Source organism: Siphateles boraxobius, unplaced genomic scaffold (assembly GCF_051911475.1).
Source record: "Siphateles boraxobius isolate OS27281-9 unplaced genomic scaffold, OSU_SipBor_1 6, whole genome shotgun sequence".
Taxonomy (NCBI): Eukaryota; Metazoa; Chordata; class Actinopteri; order Cypriniformes; family Leuciscidae; genus Siphateles; species Siphateles boraxobius.
In genome coordinates this window covers 5606602-5634449 of record NW_027509186.1, presented here as the reverse complement: position 1 = coordinate 5634449, position 27848 = coordinate 5606602, and the positions used below count along the sequence as shown (strand labels likewise).

The window sequence follows — 27848 nt, the reverse complement described above, 5'->3', positions numbered from 1 at the left end:
TGCCACATTATTCTAAATGTCATAATCATTTGTTAACAAACAAGTATTCATTACTTCAATGTGCTCATTGTTTCTGCCTTAAACATTACATTGTTTAAATTAATACATTATTAGCAAACTGTGATTTTGTATATGTACATTTCTGAAGTTACCTCTGATAACAGATCAGTCTAAACTGTAATGTGGACTCATGTATTTTCTGTAAATCTGCTTTTGAAACAATGTGTATTGTGAAAAGCGCTATACAAATAAATGTGAACTGAATTGATATAATTTTCATGCCTGTAAACATCCAGATTCAATAAACTTTACACCTGCATCTACACACATGCTAGAATATGTTTAAATTATAATGTTCTGTAAATCCATCAGCATCTGAATTCCTTTTAAATGATAATGAATCAAATAAAACATGTAACAAATCATCTAAGCTGAAAATGAATGAAATCTATTCCATGTGACACATGAAGGCTGTGTAAAGTGTGTGAAGTCCCATCAGCACGAGAGAGAGAGAGAGAGAGAGAGAGAGAAGCTTACCTTCTTCTCTCTCTTCCAGGGTTTGAGACAGCAGAAGCTCCAGTAAAACACATCGCTGAACATGACCGGCAGCTACAGCGTGCAGATCATTCTAGCGGAGTCGGCACAGAAACACAACACAGCCACACGCCCAACGCTGAGCTCATCCCAGAAACCACTGTTACTCCCTCTGTCTCTCGCCCGCTCACTCACTCACTGAGTGCGTGACTTCACTTCCTGTCGAGCGACACACACACACACACCTCCCCCACTCGACCCAACCCTCCCACTGACATACACACAACCTCTTCCAGGGAAAGCAGGCTTAAATCTTCAGCTGTACACCAAAAGGAAAGCTCAAATACTACTGATGCCACCAACCATGTAAATATGGATGACGGTAGCATGTGACAACTGAAATCTCCAGCGAATCAGACTGAAACTGTCGGTATCAGTCAGATCTCAACATTGTGGGTCGAGACTATGTTAATGTTAATGTCAATGTCACCTTTATTTATATAGCACTATTAAAACAACACAAGTTGACCAATGTGCTTTACATCATCACTGCAAAAGTAAAAAAAATACTACAATAGTAATAGAATAAAACAAAATAAAATCATTAAAAAAAAAAAATCCATCAAAAGCACCTGGCCATGGCAAACACATATGTATTAAGTTGTACTTTAAAAACATGTACAGAGTGTTCATTATAAGAGCTGATAAATAAGTCAGTGTAAGGTCATGGAGTGATTTATACACCAATAAAAGAAGTTTAAAATCAATCCTATATTGTACAGGGAGCCAATGTAGAGAGATCAAAGATGGAGTGATGTGTTCACGTTTTTTTAATATTCAATAAAAATCTCGCTGCCGCGTTTTGAACCTTTTGCAGCCGTAGAATGGATGCGTGACTAATACCCTTATATAAAGAGTTACAATAATCAAGTCTTGACGATATAAGAGCACGAATTGCAATATCAAGGGTATTATACGTCAGACATGATTTAATCTTAGCCAAGTTTCTCAAATGAAAGAAACTTGTCCTTACCACATGATTTATCTGTGCATTCAGCTTCAGGGAGCTATCAATATAAACACCCAAGTTTTTAACACGTTCTTTAACATATTTTGAAAGTGGGCTGAAATGTAACTCTGCTGCGCCCCTGGTTCCTCTGGGGCCGAACACTACAACCTCAGTCTTATTTTCATTAAGATATGAAAAATTAGAAGGCTTGTACAGGCCAAAGGAAAGCAGGAGAAACCCAGTGAATTCCCCATAAGCAGACCCTAATTCTGGAGAATATCTGTTCTGTGAGAAGACACGAGGGTAGACACGACACCACTCAAAACTGAACAACACACACATTTGACACTTGAGTTTTCATAACAAACGGCTGAAATTAGTCATGGCAATGAAACTAGCAAGGGGGTCCAAAACAGCAGTCGCCGGGAGTGAACAAATACAGATCCAGACAGACATGTTAGTCACTGAGCTCACAGAAAGAAACCAATAAACACAAGAAGCCGATGACATCGAGCAATGGCTTATGGGACAGAGTCTGTGAACGCGATAACACAGGCCTGTTGTGTGTGAATGCGGTGGGAGGAGGGTTTTCCACAGAATAACCATGTGGGACGCGTCTCAGTGTCATGTGTGAGACTGTGTGAGAGTGATTTCATTACAGAACCCCACTCGCGACAGAGAACCAGACTATAGTACAGGAGCTTGTAACCCAGATGAAGTCAATGATTTGAAACGCTCTTCACGGGCAGAAACATTATTGACGGTCACTCACTCAATGCTCTAAAAGGCACAGTATTGGTATACTAGTATTGGATTGTTTAGTAATTAGATATAACAATTCTTATCAATACATTATAATTATTTAAGGGAATGTATTTATTACAATCAACAATTCTGAAAACAACTCAGAAGAAACATTTTATTGGGATAGTTGCAGTGCATTCTGGGATTGCCTTCTCTATGAAAGAAACATGCAATGGAAACAAAGCGTTAATCGTCTATTGCGCAACAAAGAGTAAATGGTTTACAGAAGGGGTTCGAGTGCTGTGTTGGCTGGAGTTTCAGCTTCTAGCAGGGGCTCAATAGGTAAATTGGTCCCAGGTGAAAGGCCAGGAAAAGAGGGATCCAACACTTTCCCCTACGGAGAGGTCAGGGGAGGGAGAGAAAGAGGGATCCAACACTTTCCCCTACGGAGAGGTCAGGGGGAAAGAGAAAAAGGGATCCAACACTTTCCCCTATGGAGAGGTCAGGGGAGAGAGAGAAAGAGGGATCCAACACTTTCCCCTACGGAGAGGTCAGGGGAGAGAGAGAAAGAGGGATCCAACACTTTCCCCTACGGAGAGGTCAGGGGAGAGAGAGAAAGAGGGATCCAACACTTTCCCCTACGGAGAGGTCAGGGGAGAGAGAGAAAGAGGGATCCAACACTTTCCCCTACGGAGAGGTCAGGGGAGAGAGAGAAAGAGGGATCCAACACTTTCCCCTACGCAGAGGTCAGGGGAGAGAGAGAAAGAGGGATCCAACACTTTCCCCTACGGAGCGGTCAGGGGAGAGAGAGAAAGAGGGATCCAACACTTTCCCCTACGGAGAGGTCAGGGGAGAGAGAGAAAGACGGATCCAACACTTTCCCCTACGGACAGGTCAGGGGAGAGAGAGAAAGAGGGATCCAACACTTTCCTCTACGGAGAGGTCAGGGGGAAAGAGAAAGAGGGATCCAACACTTTCCCCTACGGAGAGGTCAGGGGAGAGAGAGAAGGAGGGATCCAGCACTTTCCCCTACGGAGAGGTCAGGGGAGAGAGAGAAAGAGGGATCCAATACTTTCCCCTACGGACAGGTCAGGGGAGAGAGAGAAAGAGGGATCCAACACTTTCCCCTACGGAGAGGTCAGGGGAGAGAGAGAAAGAGGGATCCAACACTTTCCCCTACGGACAGGTCAGGGGAGAGAGAGAAAGAGGGATCCAACACTTTCCCCTATGGAGAGGTCAGGGGAGAGAGAGAAAGAGGGATCCAACACTTTCCCCTACGGAGAGGTCAGGGGAGAGAGAGAAAGAGGGATACAGCCCGTCTTTGAGCCAGGCCTGGGAGAGGAGCTCGTATATGGCCAAACACTCGTAGTTCAGACCCTCACCTACGGTCATGGTCGTGTGTGTGTGTGAGTGAGTGAGTGTGTATATATGCGTGCGAGTGAATGTGTGTGTGTGTGTGAGATGGCACGCTATGACTGGTCGGAAAGCAACGTGTAGTCTGACATGTTTCTTGTCCACGACGCGACAAGATTTTAGGAGTCAAAATCGCGTAATCTGACACAGTGACTATCGTAACAGACAAAAAAATTTTGTAATCTGAACCAGGCATAAGATGAGGGATTACATCTCCTGGGAACACCTTGGGATCCTCCAGGAAGAGCTGGCAGAAGCAGCACTACAAATATCCGGTAACACTTTCTATGAAGACCAAGCTTATAATGAATTATAGCTCCATTTTTACTTATTTATAAGTATTACAACTCTATAGATATATTTATAAAGACTCATTAAGACCTACACTGCATTATAAGAACAGTTACAGTTAAATTGATATTATCTTTTATAATTACTTATAAGTTTCAATGCACATGCCCATAATCCATTATAGAGTGATTCATAGTTATTAATCAGTCAGTTGTATGGTTCAATGAATGTATTTATAAAGACGCAGCATGCATTGCTATAATGTTATATTGTAGTTGCAATGACTTTTTAGTGAATCAGATTTATTTCTGTCAAATAAGTGAATATATTGTTATTAATAGCTGTGTTGTGTTCTTATAAATACTTATTGTGGGTGATAATACAGTTACTAACCTCTATAAATGCATCATTGATGGCTTTAAGTAAAATGAAAACATCGGATGCAATTTTCCTAAATCAAATGTTAAGAAATCATGAAGATGTTATCATTATACATTTTAAGTTGTTTACTTGTAAATGTAACTAATAAACAATAAATCCTGTAATAAATGGGAAAAAACACAGAAATCATTAATACAAACAGTTGAAAAAAAAAAAATATATATATATATATATATATATATATATATATATATTTATTTAATGTTACATACTAGACACTGCAACAATATTTTTTAAAGTATAATTTCAAACTCATGAGCAATTCCATGGATATGGATGAGGAGATTTAAAAAAAATCTAAATGACGTCTAATGCAAACATTAGCACCATTAAAGACATAACTGATAACTAATTGGTACAGCAAACAAGTGTCTCTGGATCTATTTTATATTTGATCATTTATAAGTCACTGTATAATGGGTTATGAGCATGCACATTGAAAAAGCAAATGCATGATATACGTAATTATAAAAAATAATATAAATGTAACTATAACTGTTGTTATAATGCAGTATAATTCTTAATGAGTCTCTATAAATATATTTATAGAATACATAAATAAGTATAAATGGGGATGTAATTCATTATAAGCATGATCTTCATAGAAACCCCCTCCACTACAGACCTCTGCAGGAGATCAACTCAGTGCTCACTGCTTTAAAGGAATATTTAAATACTACGATACATTTCTTCTGATATAAAGTCTATATTATTATTGCTCAAGTTCTAAACTGGTAACAATTGAAGTTTGTGGCTATTGGGATCTCCTTCTAGGTCACTGACGCAGATCGTTCTTCCTCCACACAGGAGTCTGCAGACCTGACCTCCATCCTCATGAAGATGTGTGTGTGTCAGTCAAACGCAGGAAGTGCATGCTGAGCCATCTTTAATTCACTTATCCCGAGTCTGGGGAGTTTAATCATCGGGACTGCACTTCCCGAGGCCTTCTGCGTGCCACTAAATCACACAGCGAGCAAAGCAGACCAGACGTTTTATATAGAAAAGCACAGACCACAGAGTCTACCATCTGCTTTATACATCCAGTAGAGAGAAACCAAAATCTGGTCTTGACTAACACTGCAGAACAGGGGTCACCGTCCCACGAGCACCAGAGAGCGCATGCTGTGAGAGAAACCAGATGACAGCATGCCGTGTGGGTGAAAGGTTTTATCATCCCTGTTCGCTGCACCTGCGCTTTATAAGCCAAGTGTGTGTCCTGAACACTGGCTATAAACTCAGCAGAGCTCAGAGAGTGTGTGTTCATGACAGACTGGAGCTACTGCACTAACATTTAGCTTTAGGCAGCGGATATTTAATACACCAAGTGTAAAATAGCATCAAAAAGTGATTTTTACTGTAAATAGCATCTATCATTATTTGCACTTAGTATCGTATCTTAATATTATTACTATTTACACTGTAAATAGTGATAGACGCCATTTACAATAGCAGTATTTTCTTGTGTCTAAGTGTAAATAGGGCATTTTAGTTGCAAATAACCTACTATTTGCTCCTTAGTGTATTGTCGCATATTATTAAAACAGTGCAACAATAACAAAATATTCAGTGTATATGAATATATTGATTAAAATCATAAATGAATGCTGCTTTATTCTAGCCATAAAGTCCTCCCCTACCCAATAAACACTTTAAATGGCCACCAAAGCGCTTTACATATTGCCACACATTCACCCATTCATACACCAACGGCGGCGTCAGCCATGCAAGGCGCCATCCAGCTCGTCGGGAGCAGCTGGGGTTAGGTGTCTTGCTCATGGACACCTCGACACTTGGTCAGGTGGAACCAGGGATCGAACCACCAACCTTTCGGTTGTAGACAACCTACATGAACCACTGAGCCATTGCTAAGGTGACTATATCTGGCTCAATCACACATTGGTGGGCGGAGTTTGTGTAAATAGCCTCTGTCAACGAGCCGGCCTATTGCACTTGGTTAAAACATCTTTAACCCCTTTTTCCTTGAAATATTCATGTGTCACAAACGAAACCTCATGCATAAACGGTGTAAATGAAAGTGAAGTGTTACTGAGGTGGCTGTAACAGTTATAGGACTTTTTGCATGAATTTATTAAGGTAATAAAATGTACTTGTTCAACATAATTGTTATTATGTCCACCTCCATCGCACCCCTCACACACATCCATTTCATTAAACTTCATTTAAAATCAAGATGTAAACAAATTAAACATGAGAATTCAAAAACTGGAAAGAAATTAAGAAAAACAAAAATTCTAAAAATGCCAATAATTAAGTTCTCATTTTGTATAATTTTTTCATTCTCTAATATAAGCACTTGTGTTTCAACCCTCCCTATCTTGTCAGCCATAAGGCTATTTTATTATCTTTTCTTAAACATGAGGAAGAAACGCCTTAGGAGACGTGAAATATCAAATTACACCGACAATGGCCGAGTGTGAAGCACAACACATATTTGTGTTATAGAACTGAGGAAACGATACCTAGAGCACGGTTCAGTCTGTATGAATGGTTTCTTGAGAACAAATGATATGAATCTTCATCATCACCCTAAAGAGGAAATGCTGGTCATGATGTTATTTCATATTGCTGAGAAGATGAGAAGATGATATGATAACATTCTGGTATAAACCTAATCCTCCACAAATAAAGGATTGGACTGATGTCTTAAAAAGTATTTTTAATAAGGAGAAAATTACATTTTATATGAATTATCGGAAGGATTTGTTTGTTGAATTCTGGTCCAAATGGATTGAGTATATAACTCATATTGAACCAAATACCTTTATGATATAGTTTTTTTTTTCCACAGAATTCTACACACGTTGCTTTCCCAAAAAAACGTTAAATTGACTGAAACTCAACAGATGTAGAGATGATGTTCATATGGAGCAGCGTTTACGGTGAAACCAGCCACTCACCTGTAAATGAACATAGTGCTGCGATTCACACTAAAACACATATAGTAGTGCTGTAATGTGTGTATTTAGGCTCTGCAATATCACAATTTTATTTTTATTTCGATTAATTGTGCAGCCCTAACTTGAAATCTATGCGGTAACTGTACATAGTGCATAGCAAGTGCAGAACTGACAAGGAAGCTTTTGTTTTTTGGGGGGTCAAAATGATTTTCTGTGTAAACAAACCAGATGATAACCTGTACTGGCCACAGATACGCTATACCAAGACTCTATGCAAACGAGTATACATATATATATACATATATATATATATATATATATATATATATATATATATATATATATATATATATATGAGGATTTAGGCACACTGAAGGACTTCAAAAGGTCATAAATCATTCAAATGATCATTCTTGTCCAATAAACAACTCTTGCTCTTGTAGAAACACTAAATAATACAGCTAGCAGTGAATGCATTAAAACAAAAGGCCACACAAACTTTCCCTTCATTACCACGATCTCTGAATTATAGATAGCAGCTCTGTCATGATTTGCTGGTGTGTGGTCCGGCAGCAGTAACTGTGAATGGAGTGTGTAACTAGAGAAAGCGTAGGACATGCAGGATTGTGTGGTGAGGAGAGACGGCTGAGATACGGTTTCGGACGGGTTGGACTCACCATGATGAGTCCGGTGGTTATGGGCTCTGAACAGCCATGACACAACTCCCCAAATTTGGCCCAGTAGTCCTTCTTACAGAAGAGACGGCCGTCCTTTTCATAGTACCAGTGTGAGAGAGACGCCCCGCACTCACAACACCTGCGGATCAAACACAAGGTCAAGGGGAATAATTTTCACAACATACATGCACTAATAAAGTTCCTTTAGCACTGATAAAGTAATACATAAAAGTCTACACAACGTCCTGCTGTCCTCATTCACTACACACCACACCACTACACAACAGGAAGACCAGCTGAAAATGAAGTAATGAAATCTTGAGTGATGCATTCTAGAAGACCGAGTTTGATCAGCTTTTCTCTTCTGCGTTTACCCCCAAATACAGGCAAGCAAGCTGTCCTGTCAAATCAAATTATGATTTTAGGGAGTTCAGGAATTTGTATCATTAGATGTTAAGATTTGCATTTGCTTATTTTTTTTTATTATCGTTTAAACTGTAAATAATTAACTTATTTTCCCCTGGCAATTACAACTTTCTCTTTGTGTGTTTCATCCCTTTTTTGAATGGCTTTTTATGTTGGTCCCAAACTTGGATCATAACATGAATATTTACACAACGTCAATCTGCTCTTGTACGTTGGTAGTGGAGCATTATGACGAGTATGAGTGCTAGTAAACAAGATATCAGACATGTGCATTCATGACGTTGGCCAACAAAATACAAACTGAAATGGACCAACATCCTATGACATTCTGAGGTTTCTCATTTAACTAGAATTAAGTAATATAGAGAGGTTGTGAATGCAGTCATGAGACACAAGAGTATATTCACAATGCAGCACAGTCTTAAATGACTTCTCGCTTTTATAAAAGGTTACTACCTCACTTACGTGTAACAATTACAGGTGCATTAAGAGATTTCTGAGAATCATTATTGAACACTGTTGATATCTGAAATCAGCCCAAACAAACACACCCCTCCCTTCATTGCTCCGCCCCCAAAATGCACAAAAACACAATGCAAGAGTGGATGTCTGTTGATCACAGATGAAGCGAAGCAAGATAATGCTTTGCGAAAAATAAAGTGATGATGAAACAAACGAAAAGAAAGAAAAAAACGTGAACATACAGTACACAAGTATTTACAAGCAAGAGCTGGTTGTTAGTCGCAGATACAGAAAAACAATGACACTCAAAACCAGAGTTACTCACATATGGAACGGGATCAAGCAACCTCTTTCCTGATCATACCCTTCTTTTTCCAGTGATATTCTTCTGACCGTTTCTCTTTTGTAATGTCTCTCAGCCATCTCTCTTTCTACAGTCTTTCTTCAAATCTCCCTCTTGCTCTCTCTCTCTCCTCCCCCATCATGAGTGGAAACGCCCCCTACTGCTGATTGTCTCTCTCTCTCTCCTACCCCATCATGAGTGGAAACGCCCCCTACTGCTGATTGTCTCTCTCTCTCTCCTACCCCATCATGAGTGGACACGCCCCCTACTGCTGATTGGCTCTATCTCTCTCCTCCCCCATCATGAGTGGGCACGCCCTTCTGCTGATTGGCTCTCTCTCTCCTCCCCCATCATGAGTGGCCACGCCCCCTACTGCTGATTGGCTCTCTCTCTCCTCCCCCATCATGAGTGGACACGTCCCCTACTGCTGATTGTCTCTCTCTCTCTCCTCCTCCATCATGAGTGGACACACCCCTTCTGCTGATTGTCTCTCTCTCTCCTCCCCCATCATGAGTGGCCACGCCCCCTACTGCTGATTGTCTCTCTCTCTCTCCTCCCCCATCATGAGTGGACACGTCCCCTACTGCTGATTGTCTCTCTCTCTCTCCTCCCCCATCATGAGTGGACACGCCCCTTCTGCTGATTGGCTCTCTCTCTCCTCCCCCATCATGAGTGGCCACGCCCCCTACTGCTGATTGGCTCTCTCTCTCCTCCCCCATCATGAGTGGATGGCTAATTGGCTCTCTCTCCCCTCCCCCTACTGCTGATTGTCTGTCTTTCTCCTCCCCCATCATGAGTGGACATGCCCCCTACTGCTGATTGTCTCTCTCTCTCTCTCTCTCCTCCCCCAGCATGAGTGGACACACCACCTACTGCTGATTGTCTCTCTCTCTCTCCTCCCCCATCATGAGTGGGCACGCCCCATACTGCTGATTGGCTCTCTCTCCCCTCCCCCATCATGAGTGGACACGCCCCCTACGGCTGATTGTCTCTCTCTCCTCCCCCATCATGAGTGGATACGCCCCCTACTGCTGATTGGCTCTCTCTCTCCTCCCCAATCATGAGTGGACACGCCCCCTTCTGCTGATTGGCTCTCTCTCCCCTCCCCCATCACGAGTGGACACACCCCCTACTGCTGATTGGCTCTCTCTCTCCTCCCCAATCATGAGTGGACACGCCCCCTTCTGCTGATTGGCTCTCTCTCCCCTCCCCCATCATGAGTGGACACACCCCCTACTGCTGATTGGCTCTCTCTCTCTCTCCTATATATAATATGTAATAAAAAAATATATATAATAGTTGGTATCTATGGGTGCTGTGCTGTGACATACATGGCACTGTTACTGTGTTTTTTGACTACTGGAACACCAGGTTGACTGGTCATTATCCACCACCACTACTGTTTTATAATCTAACAATTAGTCTTGCTGTGGTAGTCTGTACACCAGCATTCAGCCATACACCGATTACATTTCCCCAACGCAGCACCTGCACTGTTGCTTTGCTTTTTTATAAAAATAAAACACATTTAGTTCAGTTATACAATGGACACAACAATTATAAACTGAAAACGTCTGCTCTGCTCCATACAGTATTTACCGGTGTGAAAAAGACCTCACCGTGACATGCCTACTAACAATGGATTACACCAGGAAACAAAATGAGGCATTCATAAACATAATAATAATGTTATAACTCAGTAAGAACATGTTTCAGCAGAGCTGACAGGAGACTGAGCTAAACACATGACGTCAGATGATCCATCATTGGTGTCATAACAGCAGCCAGAGGGTGATATCTCACTGTCCTCTGGATTGATCTGATCAGAGCCTGAGGGAGTCCAGCTCATTCATAACCATCTGCCACACAATGACCCCTGCCAACCCAGAATGCCCTCTGAACTGTGACAGGAGCAGAAAAACAGACGCTACAGCTGCAAGCCTCCAAATCAATGTATGTCAAGATAATATATGTCTTTACCTCATTATGACAAAAAGGGGTAAGTGAGTTGTTAATCAGTACAACAATCAGTTCGAGTACAGTTTGTTTTGCATATCATCATCACATGAATGGAAATCAGCTGATCAGAGTGAATAAGAAGCAGTGTACTTCAGCATTACCTTCTCACGCCATAGGACCTAAATGAGAACTCAACGAGTTCAAGGAAGTAATAAAGAAACTTCATGCACTGGAAGTTACCCCTGACCAATTTAAGGTTACAGAAATGCATTTATACTTTATTTACAGTGCATTAAAGGGATAGTTCACCCCAAAATGAAAATTCTGTCACCATTAACTCACCCTCAAGTTGCTCCAAACCTGTATGAAGAATATGTGAAACCAAACAGTTGTGGGGCAACATTGACTTCCATAGTATGAAAAAAAAAAATAGTATGCACAAACTGTTTGGTTACACATATTCTTCAAAACATATTCTATTGTGTTCCGCAGGAGAAAGAGATTCATGCAGGTTTGGAACAATTTGAGGGCGAGTAAATGATGACAGAATTTTTATTTTTGCATGAATTATCCCTTTAATTGCCTTGGCAAGTGTTGTTATCCAAAGTCACAGTGTTGCGTCGTTCCTGTATTTCTCTCAAATTTTTCCTTATTTGTATGTGAGCCGCATCATTAAGGAACTGCCGTGAACTGAACTTGAATTGTCACTACTGTATTCATGTACAACCAGGAAATGCATTTGTCCTCTTAACAATGGACCATACACTGGTGAGTAACCATCAAAGGCATTATTAAACCAATTCCCGTTTACTCAATGAACTCAACTAACGGCACAGGGCAGTGTGGCCACAATGAATGCAAATAAAGAGGATTATTTTTAGAGAGGAACAACTTGACCGTTTTCTACTCGTCGGGGAAAGCCAAAGAAAGCTGATGTGTCCCGTAATTTAATATAGTTTGAACACCATTTCCCCAGACAAGATACAGATATCTAGAAATGAGTCAGAGGCCAAATACTCCTTACATTTTTTTCAAAACAACCAACGTCATCTCCAGAGATTCTGCGAGCTGTTTGTCCACCAGGCCCAAATCTGCAGTCATACAGAGCACAAGTGCAGTGAGGTGAGGTCAGACGCCACCGCAGCTTAATGCTGTCTGCTTTTAGGATTAGTTACTTCAGAATTAAAATCTCCTGATATCTCACCCCACGTCATCCAAGATGTTCATGTCTTTCTGTCTTCAGTCGAAAATAAATTAAGGGTTTTGAGGAAAACATTCCAGAATTTTTCTCCATATAGTGACTTCAATGGTTATCAACAGTTTGAAGGTCCAAATTGCAGTTTCAGTGCAGCTTCAAAGTCTCGACACGATCCCAGCCGAGGAATAAGAGTCTTATCTAGACAAACCATCGGCCATTATCTACAAAAAAGTTAACATTTATATACTTTTTAACCACAAATGCTCGACTTCACGCATTACGTGATCACGTTGGAAAGGTCAGGCGGTGACGTAGATTTTCCTGATGTAGGCGGAAAATGTAGGGAAGGGCGAAAAACTTCAAAATCATCCGACATCATTTTTTTTTTTTTCGTAAAAGGCGTTTGACTTAGTCTTTGCACGTTCGCTTTGTAAACACTAGGTCGGTACCTCCACCTACGTCACACGTGACCTTTTAACGTGATTACGTAATGCGTTAAGTCATGGACGTGCAAGACGAGCATTTGTGGTTAAAAAGTATATAAATGTTTATTTATTTTAGAAAATGGCCGATGGTTTATCTAGATAAGACCGTTATCCCTCAGCTGGGATCGTGTTGAGACTTTGAAGCTGCATTGAAACAGCAATTTGGACCTTCGAACCGTTGAAGTCACTATATGGAGAAAAATACTGGAATGTCTTGATTTCTTTTCGACTGAAGACAGAAAGAGATGAACATCTTGGATGATGTGGGGGTGAGTAAATTATCAGGAGATTTTAATTCTTAAGTGAACTACTCCTTTAGGTTTGATTAAATCACACAGTAATTCTAAAAGAGATGCAAGCACAGCTTCAGTATCGGGCTGAATGAAAGTGAAGTGTCTGTCAATGGAGGACAGTCCATTAGACTGATGAAAACAATCCGGTCGGGCAGACGTGGGGGATGCTGGGTCATCTATGACGTGATCCCCAGGGCTCTGTTATCAGCCTCTAATGATGAAAGCAGAGACGGTCAGGATGCTGTTAATCATTCCCTCTATCCGCCTGACTTCACTGCTGTCTCGGATCTGCCCCATCAGAGCTGACTCTCACATCTCTGACTGAAGGGAGGAAACACTTCATTAAAGTAGACGATCCCTCCGTTCATCGCCCATCTGCTGATCCCAGCCCTGGGTCAGGAAACCAAACCAACACCAAACAGTAACGTGGCATACCGTTGCTCCGAGACACGAAGGTTGAGAATCCAAATTCAGTTTTTTAATGGAAAAATCCAAGATCATAAACCGTATACCAGGCAGTGGTAAAAAGCACAGGGCAATCAGTCCAAATAATGACCACAAATCCAGAGGGTGAGACGGGAACGGGAAAACCCGGACACAGGCAGATAATAAAAACCAGGAACATGGAAACGCTCAGAAATGCAGTGTTACACGTACAAGACTTCACAGGGAATGAATGTGAAAACCAGGCTATTATAGGGTGAGTTAAACAAGGTAATGAGACACAGGTGGATGCAATCAGGGATGATGAATCCAGGCAGAGAGTTATGGGAAAAGTAGTTTAATTAGGGAATGGCAATAGTACGGGGTGGAGTGCCCTATGGTGGTAATGATGGACATTTGGGCGTGGGACTAACCCACAGGATTTCCTTCAGGTTCAGGAGAAAAGTGTTTGCTGTTATGGCTCATTAATCAACTATAAATTTGTCTCCAATGTTTCTCTAGAAGAGAATTCTTATTAGAAATAAGAGAAAACTAAATAATTGACAGCCTATAAAATAAATGAACAGTAACTCAGATCATTTGGTCCTGGAAGAATTTTTTCTGAATTGAGTTCATATTGATTTTTGGTTCCACTGCCACGTAATAAGAAATCATCTTATAATTGGTTTTATCGATACTTTTTTCTGATATTTAAGCATATCTGATTCACCTATGAACGAAACAAAGATTAAGAATCGCACAAGACGCCGTTACAGCACTGAGTATGAGGGGAAACGACACTAGCTGATCAAACTTGAGTTTCAGTGCAGGTTTAGAGATAATAAAACCAAATAAATGTAACCCAGTTTAGATCAGGTTCAACTCAGAGTTTGACCCAGAGTTTGTGTTCAACTATGGAGCTTGTGCAAATTAAAGTGTGACATTTGCAGCGAACAACCAATCACACGGAACCTGGAGATCGTCAGTTTGATTAATTCTGCTGAAGACTAAAGGCCCTTGCGCACAGAGTCCCAAATTCGTGTCCGATTTTTTCACACGTTAAAAAATAAATACGACCTCACGTTATGTCATCAAGCTTGCACACTGCCTCCGAAACTTTCAGCCGTCATAAAAAAAATACCAAATCAGGTTCAATTTTCTGCGTTTTTCGCATCCGTAGCAAGCAGTTTGAATGGTGTTTGAATGGTGTTTTGAAAATTCAGAGCCACCGAATTACGAATCCGAAAAAACGCATACGAAAATTTCGGACTCAGTGTGCAAGGGCCTAAAGCCGGTGACACACTGGCTGCGTGGCGTAAGCGTCTCAGCTGCGTGGCGTGTCCGTTTTTATTTCGGCTCCCATGTTAACAGGTTAGAGCTTGCAGACTGCCTGCGTGACACGCGAATCTCAGGCGTGGCGTGTGCCGCGCGGAAAACACGCGCATGATAGAAATAGAACCGACGCCCATTTTTCACGCGACACGCAAGCGTGTTGGAAGCGTTTCCAGGACAAATAGAATGGGAAAAGATGTTTATATGTTATTTTGTACACGAATACATATTAATAAATTACATTTTGATGGTTGAAAGTCTAGGTTTTGACAAATTCAGATATAAATATAATTTAAAAATAAATAAATAAATATCAATTTTCAAATATTGCACCTGTCAATACAGAACGAAATATTCTGTAGTCTATTTTGCTGTCAATACTGCTGACAGTGTCTTTATCTTGAAGTATATAGGGCTTCCACAACTCTCTCCCATATGTCGAACAAGAGTGATCCGTGTCAGCAGCGCCGCGTTAGACACGTTTCTGGTGTGCAAAGACACAGAAAACGCGACACAGCCGCCACGCAGCTGACACGCAACAGACACGCCCCCCTCACGCCACGCAGCCAGTGTGTCTCCGGCCTAGACAGTTCGAGTCTTTGACAGTCCGATAGGAGCACAAGCCATTACAAAACACACTTAAAGACTGGCGTTGCTAATCATTTCCCCTCCGTTCTTATGAAATTTATATTTTAAATCAATTTTGTGAGGACAACTGTTGAAGAAAATATTGAACCCAAATTTTAGGTTCATGGTGAAGTTAGAAATTATGGTGATTGATCGTAATGATAAATGTGTGTTGAATCCGCAGCAATGTGTCTTGAATAAAATATTGTTTCATAAAATCCTGCATGTTTCGCTTTCACATTCTTTTTTTGCCATTATCTCCAGAGTAGATACATTTCATTAAGTCTTTTTTGATATATTTTGTTAATTACAACAAGAAAGAAATAATGTAGACTGTTATTCTTCTGTAATCAGGAATTAAAAACCAATTGGTTCGTTCGGAGCAAAAACACCAGGCTATTTTTTTTTTTACTGCTTTATTTATTCAGAAACAGAAGTCATTTAAAATGGTATTTGTATATTTTTATTTTATCAGTCTAGAGTAAATGTACAAAGCACCATTGAATACGCCATGTATATAACGGGACAACCCTGAAACTCTGACAGCATGACTTCATTTGATAGAAGAGCTGCAGAGATTTTCAAATCACTATATTTCCTAATTTTTCCTCAAGAATATTAGATATAATTCAAGTGTATATATAAAATAATTTTATTTACAAATGTCATGTTTGTGATTTTTATTTGTTAATTCGTTACTTAACTTGATGCATATATTCAGAAACAAATGCAGCGTACATAAGGGACCATTTTTTGTTAAACTTTTATTAGGCTTCATATCGAAATAAAATGTTTACAGTTTAAACAATAGTTTACAATTGTTATAGTGCTTATGATGGTGCCGGTGTGTGTGGCTGGCCGTCTATTGCCTGTTCTGTTTGTCTTCATTTTGTCCGTCTCACTCTTGGTCCAGGATGTTACCGCTATTTTGGTTTACGATCGACAAATGCTCATTAATATCAGAATCACTGTGGATATACTGCCGGGTAAAGAAAGGGGAGGATCATGATCATACTTTCCTCCAGATCTGTCCGCTGTGCCATTGTCGCTGTATCGGTTTCCCTGCGCTCTTCCATTGAAGAAGCGTAGAAGAAGACGTGGGAAACGAGGCAGGCTTTCTGTCAAACTTAAGGCAAAACTGTTGTTGGAGTCTAGGACCAACTTCGACCGTCATGGATCAAATGGCGCGTGGGACGATCATCGATTCATTCATAGGCGCTCATGTTCACCAAACAACAAATTATAAAAAAGATGCCATATCTCTGTAAAGGTAGGGGTGTAGATATCCAAAACCTTCGACCACTGTGTTGTGCATCACAGTCGGCAGGCGACTCTATATTAATCAAAATGGCACTGGTTAATGCGAGATCGCTTTGCAATAAGACGTTTATCTTGGGAGATTTCTTTACATTGAAACTACTGGATGTTCTATTTGTGACTGAGACATGGCTATCTACTGGTGACTTAAGTCCCTTTGCCGTCCTTGTTCCCTCAGACTGTAAATTTGTTAATTCTCCTCGATCTACAGGCAGGGGAGGAATTCTAGCAACTGTTTTTAAAACTAGCTTTCACTGTCGTCGACAAGTTTTGAACTGCAAGCCTTCCAGCTTGATTTAGATGAGCCAGTGTTGTGTGTGCTGATTTATCGGCCACCAACACTTAATAAAGCTTTTATTCAGGATTTTTCAGAATTTCTAGGGGAAATTCTATTGAAATTTGATAAGTTTTTAATTGTGGGGGATTTTAACATTCATGTGTGCTGTCCATCGGACCCCTGGGTGAAAGACTTTTTAAATCTCGTTGACTCTTTTAATCTTGTGCAATCCGTAAATGGTCCTACACATGAGCATGGACACACATTGGATTTAGTTCTGTCACATGGCATTTCTGTATCTTATGTAGATGTTTGTGATGCTGTCTTTTCTGACCATAAACCAGTCATTTTTGGGGTCTCTTTTGCATGCCAGATTGATAAACCTTGCCCAAATGTACGCCTATGTCGTAGGATTAAAACTGGTGTCATTAATAAGTTTGCTACGATATTTGCGAACAATTATAATGTGGCTGATGCTCATCTTTTATCCTATTCAGACCCTGAGTCTTTGCTTTTTTCTTTTAATTCTGTATGCGCAACTATTTTAGATGATGTTGCACCCTTGAAAGTGAGGCGTGTAAAAACTAAGGTAGAGCCTTGGATAAATGACACTACACGTGCACTCAGACAAATCTGTAGGAGAGCAGAGCGTACGTAAATGGCAGTAGGACAGACTCCAAGTGTCCAATGATATATTAAGGTACTCGTTGCAGACATATCAAGGTGCTGTTAGAACAGCTAAGGCACAGTATTTCTCTGATATTATTGAGAGAAACTGTCATAGACCTAGAGTACTATTTAGTACTATAAACTCTATTATAAATCCACAACGTAATTATGGCTGATATGTCGATGCACACGTGTGAACATTTTAAAACATTTTTTGTTTCAAAAATCGATAAAATTAGGTCTCAAATTCGTCCTGATCCCTGTCCCAGCTACACCATATTGTCCTATGGTGTTTGACCACTTTGAGATTCTTCATCTTTCCAGTTTGGCAAAAATAATAGACCAGTTGAGGCCATCAGACTCCCCACTTGATATTGTCCCATCAAAGTTAATCAAACAGGCTTGTGATACAGTTGGGCCTTGTGTTTTAAACATAATAAATAGCTGCCTTGTATCAGGGTCTGTGCTTGCCACTTTTAAACACGTTGTTTTACCGCCTTTAATTAAAAATACTAAGCTAAACCCAAATGAGTTCGATAATTATAGACCTATTTCAAAGTTGTCATTTCTCTCAAAGATACTAGAGAAAGCAGTTCTCATTCAGCTGCAGTCTTTTTTAAATGAGAATTTGCTTTTTGAAAAGTTTCAGTCTGGTTTTAGGGAACATAACAGTACAGAATTTGCACTTTTAAAGGTTCTTAACCCTCAGGGGTCTGAGGGGTTTTCTGGGTCCTGGAGGTTTTCTGACATGCTCTGACATTTGTGCTTTTTTCAGTTATTTATAAACATGTTAATGGCAAAGGTGTAAATTCACTCTATATAGCACAAACGGGGCTACCGTAATATGTGAGCAACATGTATGTACATGTTTGTATTTTTGAGATAATATTGTTTATGCATTGTTATTGAAAAAACTAAAACTTAAAGTGTCTGAAATAAGGCCACAAAACACATACTAAATATGTGTCCACAAGACTTTTGACTAATGAGTGTTGTTGCCTAGAAGTTTTGCTTCAAAATGATCTGAAAATGATCCAGCCTAATCATTTACACAAAAAAATACATTGGTTTAAATTTTATAAGACACCTTTTGTTTGGAAAGGCAATATGTGTGGAGGCGTGTTCACACCTGAGAAGACAAAGGCCGGATAATGTGCCACATACATAATGAGCTGCATATTAATTAGCCCTTTCACACAGGTGTGTCACAGGGTCCCAAAGAACGCAAGGACAAAATAAATTATCTATATATATATATACATATTTTACAATTAGAAATTGTAACCAATTACAAATAGGTTACAATTACAACAACAATTACAATTTTAACAATATTTCAAGTGTATTCTTTCTTTGTAAAAAGTATACATTTTATCATACGTATTAAAAAAGGTAAGGATTCATTAGTTTGAATATTGGAACAAACACTATAATAACATCTTAGTTGATAATTCAATATAGCTACTTTATTTTTGACAAAACATCATATAGTATATTTAACATGAGCAGAAATTTGTGAACAAAAGCCTACCTATTTAATGTGACAGTAGTCTTTTTTTACAGTCCAGACTTTATAATCTATCCAAAACTAATCACAAAATCTTGTCTAAACATTCATATTTAGTCTGTAACATATTGTGTATGATATATTAGCATATACATGTTAATTTGCAGTTTGTTGCTTATACAGACATTTTATTTCAACATATTTCAGTCTATTTTTACTCATCTTAGTAGGCTATAGCAATATAGTTTGGATTTGTTCATGTAAATTTAATAACATGTTTACTAATGTAGATGCGAGAGTGAATGAACGGCACAGACACGCGCTGTATAACTGTAGTAAACAAAGCGGCGATACCAGTTCACTTTTTTACATTTACTTTTTTATCATTACATCCTGTTAAGTATCCTGTTAAGTGTTAAATGAGGTATAATGAGCAGGAAAGAAAAACACAGAGTATCATTCCATTGTTATTCAGATGATACACAGATATATATTCCAGTAAAAAATAATGAGAATTCATTAGGCCCTCTTTTAGCATGTCTGAATGATTTGAAAACCTGGCTGGCTGCTAATTTTCTGCATCTAAATGAATGCAAAACCGAGATTATTGTGTTTGCACCGTCTAATGTATCTGAGTTCCCTGTGTTGATTTAGGCCCTTTTTTTTTGTAAATCCATGGTGAAAAAATTGGGGGTAATTTTTGATAACTCACTAAAATTTGAAAAACAAGTTAACGCTGTTGTTCGATCAGGTTTCTTTCAATTAAGAACCTTGAAAAAAGGTCAAGCCATTTTTGTCATTTGAGGATTTAGAGAGAGTAATGCATGCATTTGTGACCTCACGTCTAGACTACTGTAATGCCCTGTATGCAGGGATTAATCAGTCGACGTTGACACGCCTGCAAATTATTCAAAATCCCGCAGTTAGACTGCTGAAAGGTTCTCGAAAGCGGAACCATATCACTCCGATTTTGCTTTCATTGCACTGGTTGCCAATCCGTTACAGGATTGATTTTAAGATTTTGTTGTTTGTTTTTAAATCTCTAAATGGTATGGCACCACCCTATCTCTCAGATTTGTTGCAGATATACTCACCATCAAGATCACTTAGGTCTTCAGACCAGAAACTCTTAACTGTCCCAAAGTCTAGACGAAAATTGTGTTGGCTCCGAAACTCTGGAATAGTTTACCTTTGCATATTAGAACTGCCACCACATTGGTATCTTTTAAATCTCTTTTAAAAACTCATCTTTTTTCTCTGGCTTTTCTGTCGAACTCTAACTGCTGATGTGTTGGTAGCTTGTTTGCTTGGTGAGGGCTGTTAGATATATGTATTACACTGTATAAATGTTTTGTACATTTCGCTTGTTGCATGTTTCTACAAATTGTTCAGCACATTGGTCAACTACCCGTTGTTTTAATAGTGCTTTATAAATAAATTACCTTACCTTACCTAAACAATACCAAATAAACAACACCTAAACCAGAGTTTAAAATGATTACATTTATGCAAAGTTGATACTCAATTGTCATTTATTGTTCTCCTTTTGAAAAATATTAGACTGTTTTTTTTTTTTGCTGTTGCAGTATTTTTATATATTATTAAGATTTTTATCAAAGCTAATCAAAAATGAAATTTATCAAAAACAGAAGTAAAACATGAAATAAATATTGGTTCTGCATATCAGTCTTTTGACATAAAAACACACATTATCGGCAAAAAACCCAATATTGGTCGATTTCTCCACATAACACTTTTATTAGCATCAGGAATATGACTATGGTATAACATTTAATGTTTAATTGTGAAAGTAAAATTACACAAATGAATCCTGGATCTAATTCAACAGTGCAACAAGCTTTGAGGACCGTTCTGTCTTCTTGTGATGACAGTTGAAAAACAGCCAGTTCCCACAGGTTTATTCTACAGTGTTGTGGTGGAAACTATGGCAACATTGAGTAAGAAAGAGATGAAGTAAAGAGAGAAAGGCGAAGATAAGAGAGATAACGCTGTTTCCTCATTCCTCTACACAAAAGCATTGCGTCCCAGTGCTGCTCCATCTGATGAGGATTCCTCAAACCTGAATGTGAGCTCGCCATTTCCAACGAGAGCGTAGTATCAGCCTGATAAAGGCCAACTGTGTCAAAGTATCAGTTTCACTTTGACTCACACCATGTAAGCGCAAATACACACACGTCTCACCGGGGGGGGGAAGTTCTGTATTTGTCACAGAAGCTCAGAGGAGTTGGAAATAAAATAACCCATTTACAGTAACCACTCCACAAAAGAACCAGATTTTCTGAAGTGGTTTGGATGTGCAACACTTACCGGTGATCACCGGCATTGCCATGTGGTTACGACAGGTTAACTCTTTTCACTGATGCGAGTTTCTGGCTAGTCATGTTTTTATTGCTATACGGTAAGGGGCACTATTATAGGGCTGCGAATCGAAAATCGATTTCAATTCTGGAATCGAATACTTGGTGAGGAATCAGATACTTGTTATAAAATGAAAATTTTGATTCCTCTTATCGATTCCTTTGTGTGCATTTTAATATGACTTTAAACCATTCAACAGTATACTCTTAAAGTGACAGCAGAATAATATTGCTGCTGCCGTGTCTATAATAACACAAAAAAGACAAAAGAGAAAATTAATTTGCTGTTCTTGACTGAATAACTTTTGTAACTATATTTATAATGTATATTTTATTTATAAAGTGCAGTTTTATTTCACATTTGATTCGTTTCTGTTCCTGAATACCTGAAAATCTTAAAACACTTTATTTCAAGCGTATCTTTGTTCAGTTCCGTATCTATTTGCTGCAATTGATAATTCTTTATTTGTTTGAGTGTTTACTTGTCTTTAATAATGCTTGAAATGTATATTAGTTACTAGGGCTGTGTATCAGCAACAATGTCACGATACGATACGCATCACGATACTAAAGCCACGATACGATACGCATCACGATACTAAAGCCACGATACGATACGCATCACGATACTAAAGCCACGATACGATACGCATCACGATACTAAAGCCACGATACGATACGCATCACGATACTAAAGCCACGATACGATACGCATCACGATACTAAAGCCACGATACGATACGCATCACGATACTAAAGCCACGATACTAAAGCCACGATACGATACGCATCACGATACTAAAGCCACGATACGATACGCATCACGATGCTAAAGCCACGATACGATACGCATCACGATACTAAAGCCACGATACGATACGCATCACGATATGGATCAATTTGGAATTTAAATTTCTTTTGAGCAGAGTTTAGTAACGCTAATATCTTTATTGAATAAACAGTGTTATAACAGTTGTGATAACTGAAAAACTATTTAGTTTTTGTCATTAAAAAACAATGAGAGTTAAATTAAATAAGTGTTGGAATGTGCACCAAACACAGTAATTACTTTACATTGTTGAAATCATTTTAAACAAATAAATACAATAGAATAAATATAGCCTAAGCCTACCAATAAAGAGAAAAGTTTTTGAACAGGTCTAGCACTAGTATTCAGAAATACTACAGAAACTTAAAGTAATCAAATGTAAAATAACATAGGGTAGTATTTTAGTCCTGACTTAATTAAATACATCGACTATACATCCAGATTCCTTATAATTAAAGCTATCTTTTGTTGTTTTGACAACAATATTAATGACAGACACATATGGCTGCTGTCACTTTAAGAGCTAGTGCACGGATCCTGTTTTCATTATACTGTCAAATCACATGCATTTAATGCTTATTTTAGACATAACCGAATGTGTTGGATACTCACCAAGACCGACATTTTTGACATCATTTTGCTTGTTTTTGTCTGTAAACACGATATAATCGGTGAAAAGAACTTTTGTTACTCACAGGCTGTTTGTGGGCCGGCTTTACTCTATGTAAGCATGCAGAGAAAACCATCTCTCAGAGAGCGTGCGAGTACTGAATAGTTTAAAGGGGTGATCGATTGCGATTTCACTTTTTTCATTTTAGATAGTGTGTAATGTTGCTGTTGGTGCATGAACAGTATCTGCACTAAATTTCTGCGCTGAAAGTTCAATGTAAGCAGAGATATCGTCTTTTAAAAATCAGGAAGTTGAATGCCTACAAAAACGACTCGAATGGGACTACAGCGAGATACTTCCTGGGTTTTATACATAACTAACCCATAACTAACCCTCCCTCCGGAATATACAAAAAAGGGGGCATGGCCAAATTAATGCGGCTTTGTCGAAGAGGAAGAGTTATAGTGGAGAGCAGTAACCATGCCGTCGAAAGTTTGTTATTTTCACCCAGCTGTCAGGTGTTCTGTGTTCGGGCTTCCTACGGACGCTGTAGTTCCTCAACAATGGCTACAATTTATGCTTGATTATGTTCCAGAAAATTAAAATCGTAATTTAGCTCTCTGTGCTGCGCATTTTACGGAAGACAGCTTCCAGAATCTCCACAAATTCAATGCCGGATTCGACAAGAAACTGTTACTAAAGCATGAAGCAGTTCCAACTTTAAAACCAGAGGCAGCAGTTGTTGGGACACAACCTCAAAGTAAGACTTAATCATTTTATATGTATTTGCATGTATAATTTTAGTAATGCTTTAGTTTTTATCAAGGACTTAAACAAACTTAAAAAAATAACGTATCTCTCGTTAAGCGACATTTAAATTTAACCCCAGAAGTCTGTCCCAACCACCGCCGCATTTAGTTTAATCTTAACTTTTTACTTTACTTTACTTTACTAGCTAACTCCCTCCTCTCTCAGTCTATGCTCCCTGCTCTGGCTCTGTTCGTTCTTCATCTTCCTTGTGTTTTCTGGTGGACGCTCCGTTCGTTTCCAATGATCATTTCTCGCGCTGGTTTCACTGCAAACTGCGTGCAGCCAATGGGCGTATGAAACGTCATTACATAGCATTACGGCACAGTGTTCATGGGAAATGTAGGAAGTACTGCCATGGGATAAATGACCGAGAACAGAGCCTTATGCATCACCGCCCAAACTGGCTAGTAAGTTTTTATTAACACCCGCCAAAATGAATTTTAATGAATGTTCCAGAAAATTAAAATCGTAATTTAGCTCTCTGTGCTGCGCATTTTACGGAAGACAGCTTCCAGAATCTCCACAAATTCAATGCTGGATTCAACAACAAACTGTTACTAAAGCATGAAGCAGTTCAAACTTTAAAACCAGAGGCAGCAGTTGTTGGGCCACAGCCAGTAAGTAAGACTTAATCATTTTAAATGTATTTGCATGTATAATTTTAGACGTAATGCTTTAGTTTTTATCAAGGACGTAAACAAATGCCAGTGCTGGCTTTAGTAGCCACTTAGTTATGCTATTTCGTGTGTCTATGACAAACGGGTACAAACATTTTGGACCTGAATTTGTAATTATGTACTAATTTTGTAAATGTATTTTCCATGTATACTTTATGACGTAATTTTTCGATTTGATCAAGAGCGTAAATCAATGCCAACGCTGTTTGTAGCTAGTTAGTTCTTTGCTATTTTGTGTGTATAAGACAAACGTGTATAAAGTTCAAAAAATTATATGTAATCGCAACAGCAAACTTCAGCTGCTGTTATCAGATGTTTTCACATTCTGTTGGCATTTTAACACAGTTGCCACATGTACACCTAAAGAAAACGATACACAGAGTAAACTAAGTTTTGTGAATAGATAAACGGTTGTTCATCATTATACTGACAAAACAATAACTTTAAAAAACGGTATAACTCAGTAATTTATTCAGTTATATTAAATATTTAATCAGGAGACAACCGTATCTCAAAAGCTAACAAGCAGCAGTTGCATTTTCAAGTAACAGCGTATCGAAATTCTTATATAATAATAGTAGAATAGAATAATAATAAACCATTCAGAAACGTTTTGTAAGAGCCGTGTTTGGGGAGGTTCTGCTTGACTCTCTTCATTGCCGCTTTCTGGGTCCGATTCTGGCTCAAGCTGATACACAGTATTGACATCATTATTTACATTTGACCGGAGCACATGCAGCTTTCGCCTGTAAAGGTAATGGGCGTGAAGTTTCTGGACAACGTGTGCTAAGCAGTTTAGCCAATTGCAACACAGCGGCCCAACTAACCAATCTGAGCCCATTGCCTGTTTCTGAGGGAGTGGTTTCATAGAATCAGGAAGTCAACCTGTCGTTCAAATGACAGAGGAGAAAGCGGCTTACAGCAAAGGTGAAATTTATGAAAAATAAGGCTTAAAAAAAAAAAAAACACAAAGACATGTTATATTGCACCCCATAAACACAGTCATGCAAAGAAAAAAAGCAGTAAACCACCCCTTTAAAATCGCTTGAATGTTTAGCGTGGTAAGACTTAAAAAGACGAGCGAATGGTAAACTTAAGTGACAATGTAATGCTCGCCCGAATATGCAAGTGAATATTCCGTCATGTCCCAACTCCTAAAAGCGAGAGTGTAGTATCGCCGACTTCAGCGCGTTTGATGCTTGCCTTGAGCAACCCATTTTGAGAGACAGAGAGACAGAAGACGCTGCACAGCTGAACACTCAATGTTTGCGGGAGTTTCCCGCATTATAAGTGGGAGACCTGCGGGAATGATTAGAATAATGCGTAATACTCGCAATCCCGTGCTGAAATTCGAGCCCTGAATTGGCTACATTCAAAAGCACGACAGCACCGTCAGGAGTTCATGACGATGTATCGTCGTATCGATACTAGTAATTTTCCTATGATATTTTTTTAAACCGTAGGCAAACGTTCCTTGTATTAGTGTTCTTTAGCCTGTTGATTTTTGTTCATGATATTCAGCTACAATGAAATGTTTCACAATAAGACTTAAAATAAATGTGAATGATATTTGTTGATATTGAATGATATATGATATAAGTTTATTTTTTATTTTATTTTTTTTACCTTATTGGAAATTAAATTAGGAATCGATAAGAACTCAAAAACAAGCAGCAGCTGCAGAAACAAGCGATAAAAGCATTGCTTAAGCTGACAAGATAAGCAAATATTAAACAGCATATAATCAAAACTGCCTAATGTTACCGAATGCAATGTCGACACATGAAGAGGTTTATGACTGAAGCTGTGTGTGTGTGTTGGTGGACACATCTACTCCGTTGGTCACTCTCAATACGAAGCCTTTACTATACGTGAAGTTTAACTGCGGTGTTGGTTCTTTTGTAACATAATGTACAGTAATAGAGATGCGTGATGTCTAATAAGTCCTAATAAGAAACACTGATTTTCAACATGAAACAAATTAATTCTGGGTGGTTCTTGCGTGTCATTCATACATTCCCCCCAAAAAATATGTAAAAAAAGTAAGTATACAATTTTACATCACATCATTACAATACGAGAAAGAAAAAAATGCTCACATTGAATACAAACCAAATCTGTGCTTAACTTAAAAACAATTTACTACATTTGACATTTATGTGAATTTATTTAATTAATTGTCCTTGTTTATTCATTGGAATATTATTACTGGAACAAAAATTGTGTATTTAATAATTATATTCTACATTTCAATGCTGTTGAATGCTGACAATATCAATTTTATTCATTCAATATTAGTAGTTAAAAAGAAGTGTGAAAGAAGAGACTGACATGAAAGTGCTGCTAGAAACTCGTGTCCGTTGTGTTGTTGAAATGTGATCGACTAGTTGATAATGGAGTTGTAGGCAGTTAAGTCTGTCTAATTCTGATCAATGGCTGAATACAACAACAAAAAAGCCGATTACAATGATCCCTGGGAAAAGTGAGCTCCCGGTGCCAGTCCTCAGGAATCATGAGGCAGTTTTCCTGTCATCACTGAGTGATGATGTCATCAGAAGAGAGCAGTGATGTCATGTTAAGGGCGGAGCGACAGCAGGAATCCCGAATATGTGGTTGAGCGACAGTTCCGATCACAATGGATCTTTGTTAGAAATTTTATACAGGTGACACTCGAAAAATTTGAATATCGTGCAAAAGTTATAATTTTGATGATTATGGCTCATGAAAACCCCAAATTCAAAATCTCATAAAATTAGAATATTACATCAAATCAATAAAAAAAAGGATTTTAAATACAGAAATGTCGGCCCTCTGAGAAGTATAATCATGCATATGTATATAGTTATATATACTAAATATATTAGTTTCACCTTTTAATCTGAATTACTGAAATACAAGAACTGTTACTGTAATTTTTCGAGTTTCACCTGTAATGCTTCAAGTTCCTCATGCAATCTAGTCAAAGATAACCGTGCTTCATCTCCACTGATTATTTTTCTTTTTAGTTTGAACTTGTCGTCCGTAAACCCGACGATCAGATTCCTCTTATCAGCGCAAGCAAAGCTTCACTGTGAGAACAGAGCGTGTTGTGTGCGGCTCTCTTTAACAGTACTAGACGTGTTTCGCATATTGGGGGAATCGCTTTGCATGCCAGCGCTTTCTTTGTGCTTGCTAAGGCCTTCCCAGAATGCAGTGCTCC

General features: G+C 38.8%; 1 protein-coding gene across 4 annotated transcripts in view; it reads right to left on the bottom strand.

The window, feature by feature from the left end:
- Window positions 1-27848, bottom strand: part of limk1a (LIM domain kinase 1a) — an 83753-nt gene that overhangs the window by 27237 nt on the left and 28668 nt on the right. For 3 of the 4 annotated variants that reach the window (XM_077207525.1, XM_077207526.1, XM_077207524.1), the window contains one exon: window positions 8028-8166. In XM_077207525.1, the coding sequence (XP_077063640.1) occupies window positions 8028-8166 (139 nt within the window). Of the gene's footprint in view, window positions 1-537; window positions 842-8027; window positions 8167-27848 lie in introns of those variants that run through there. The other variant, XM_077207527.1, reaches the window with a different exon arrangement.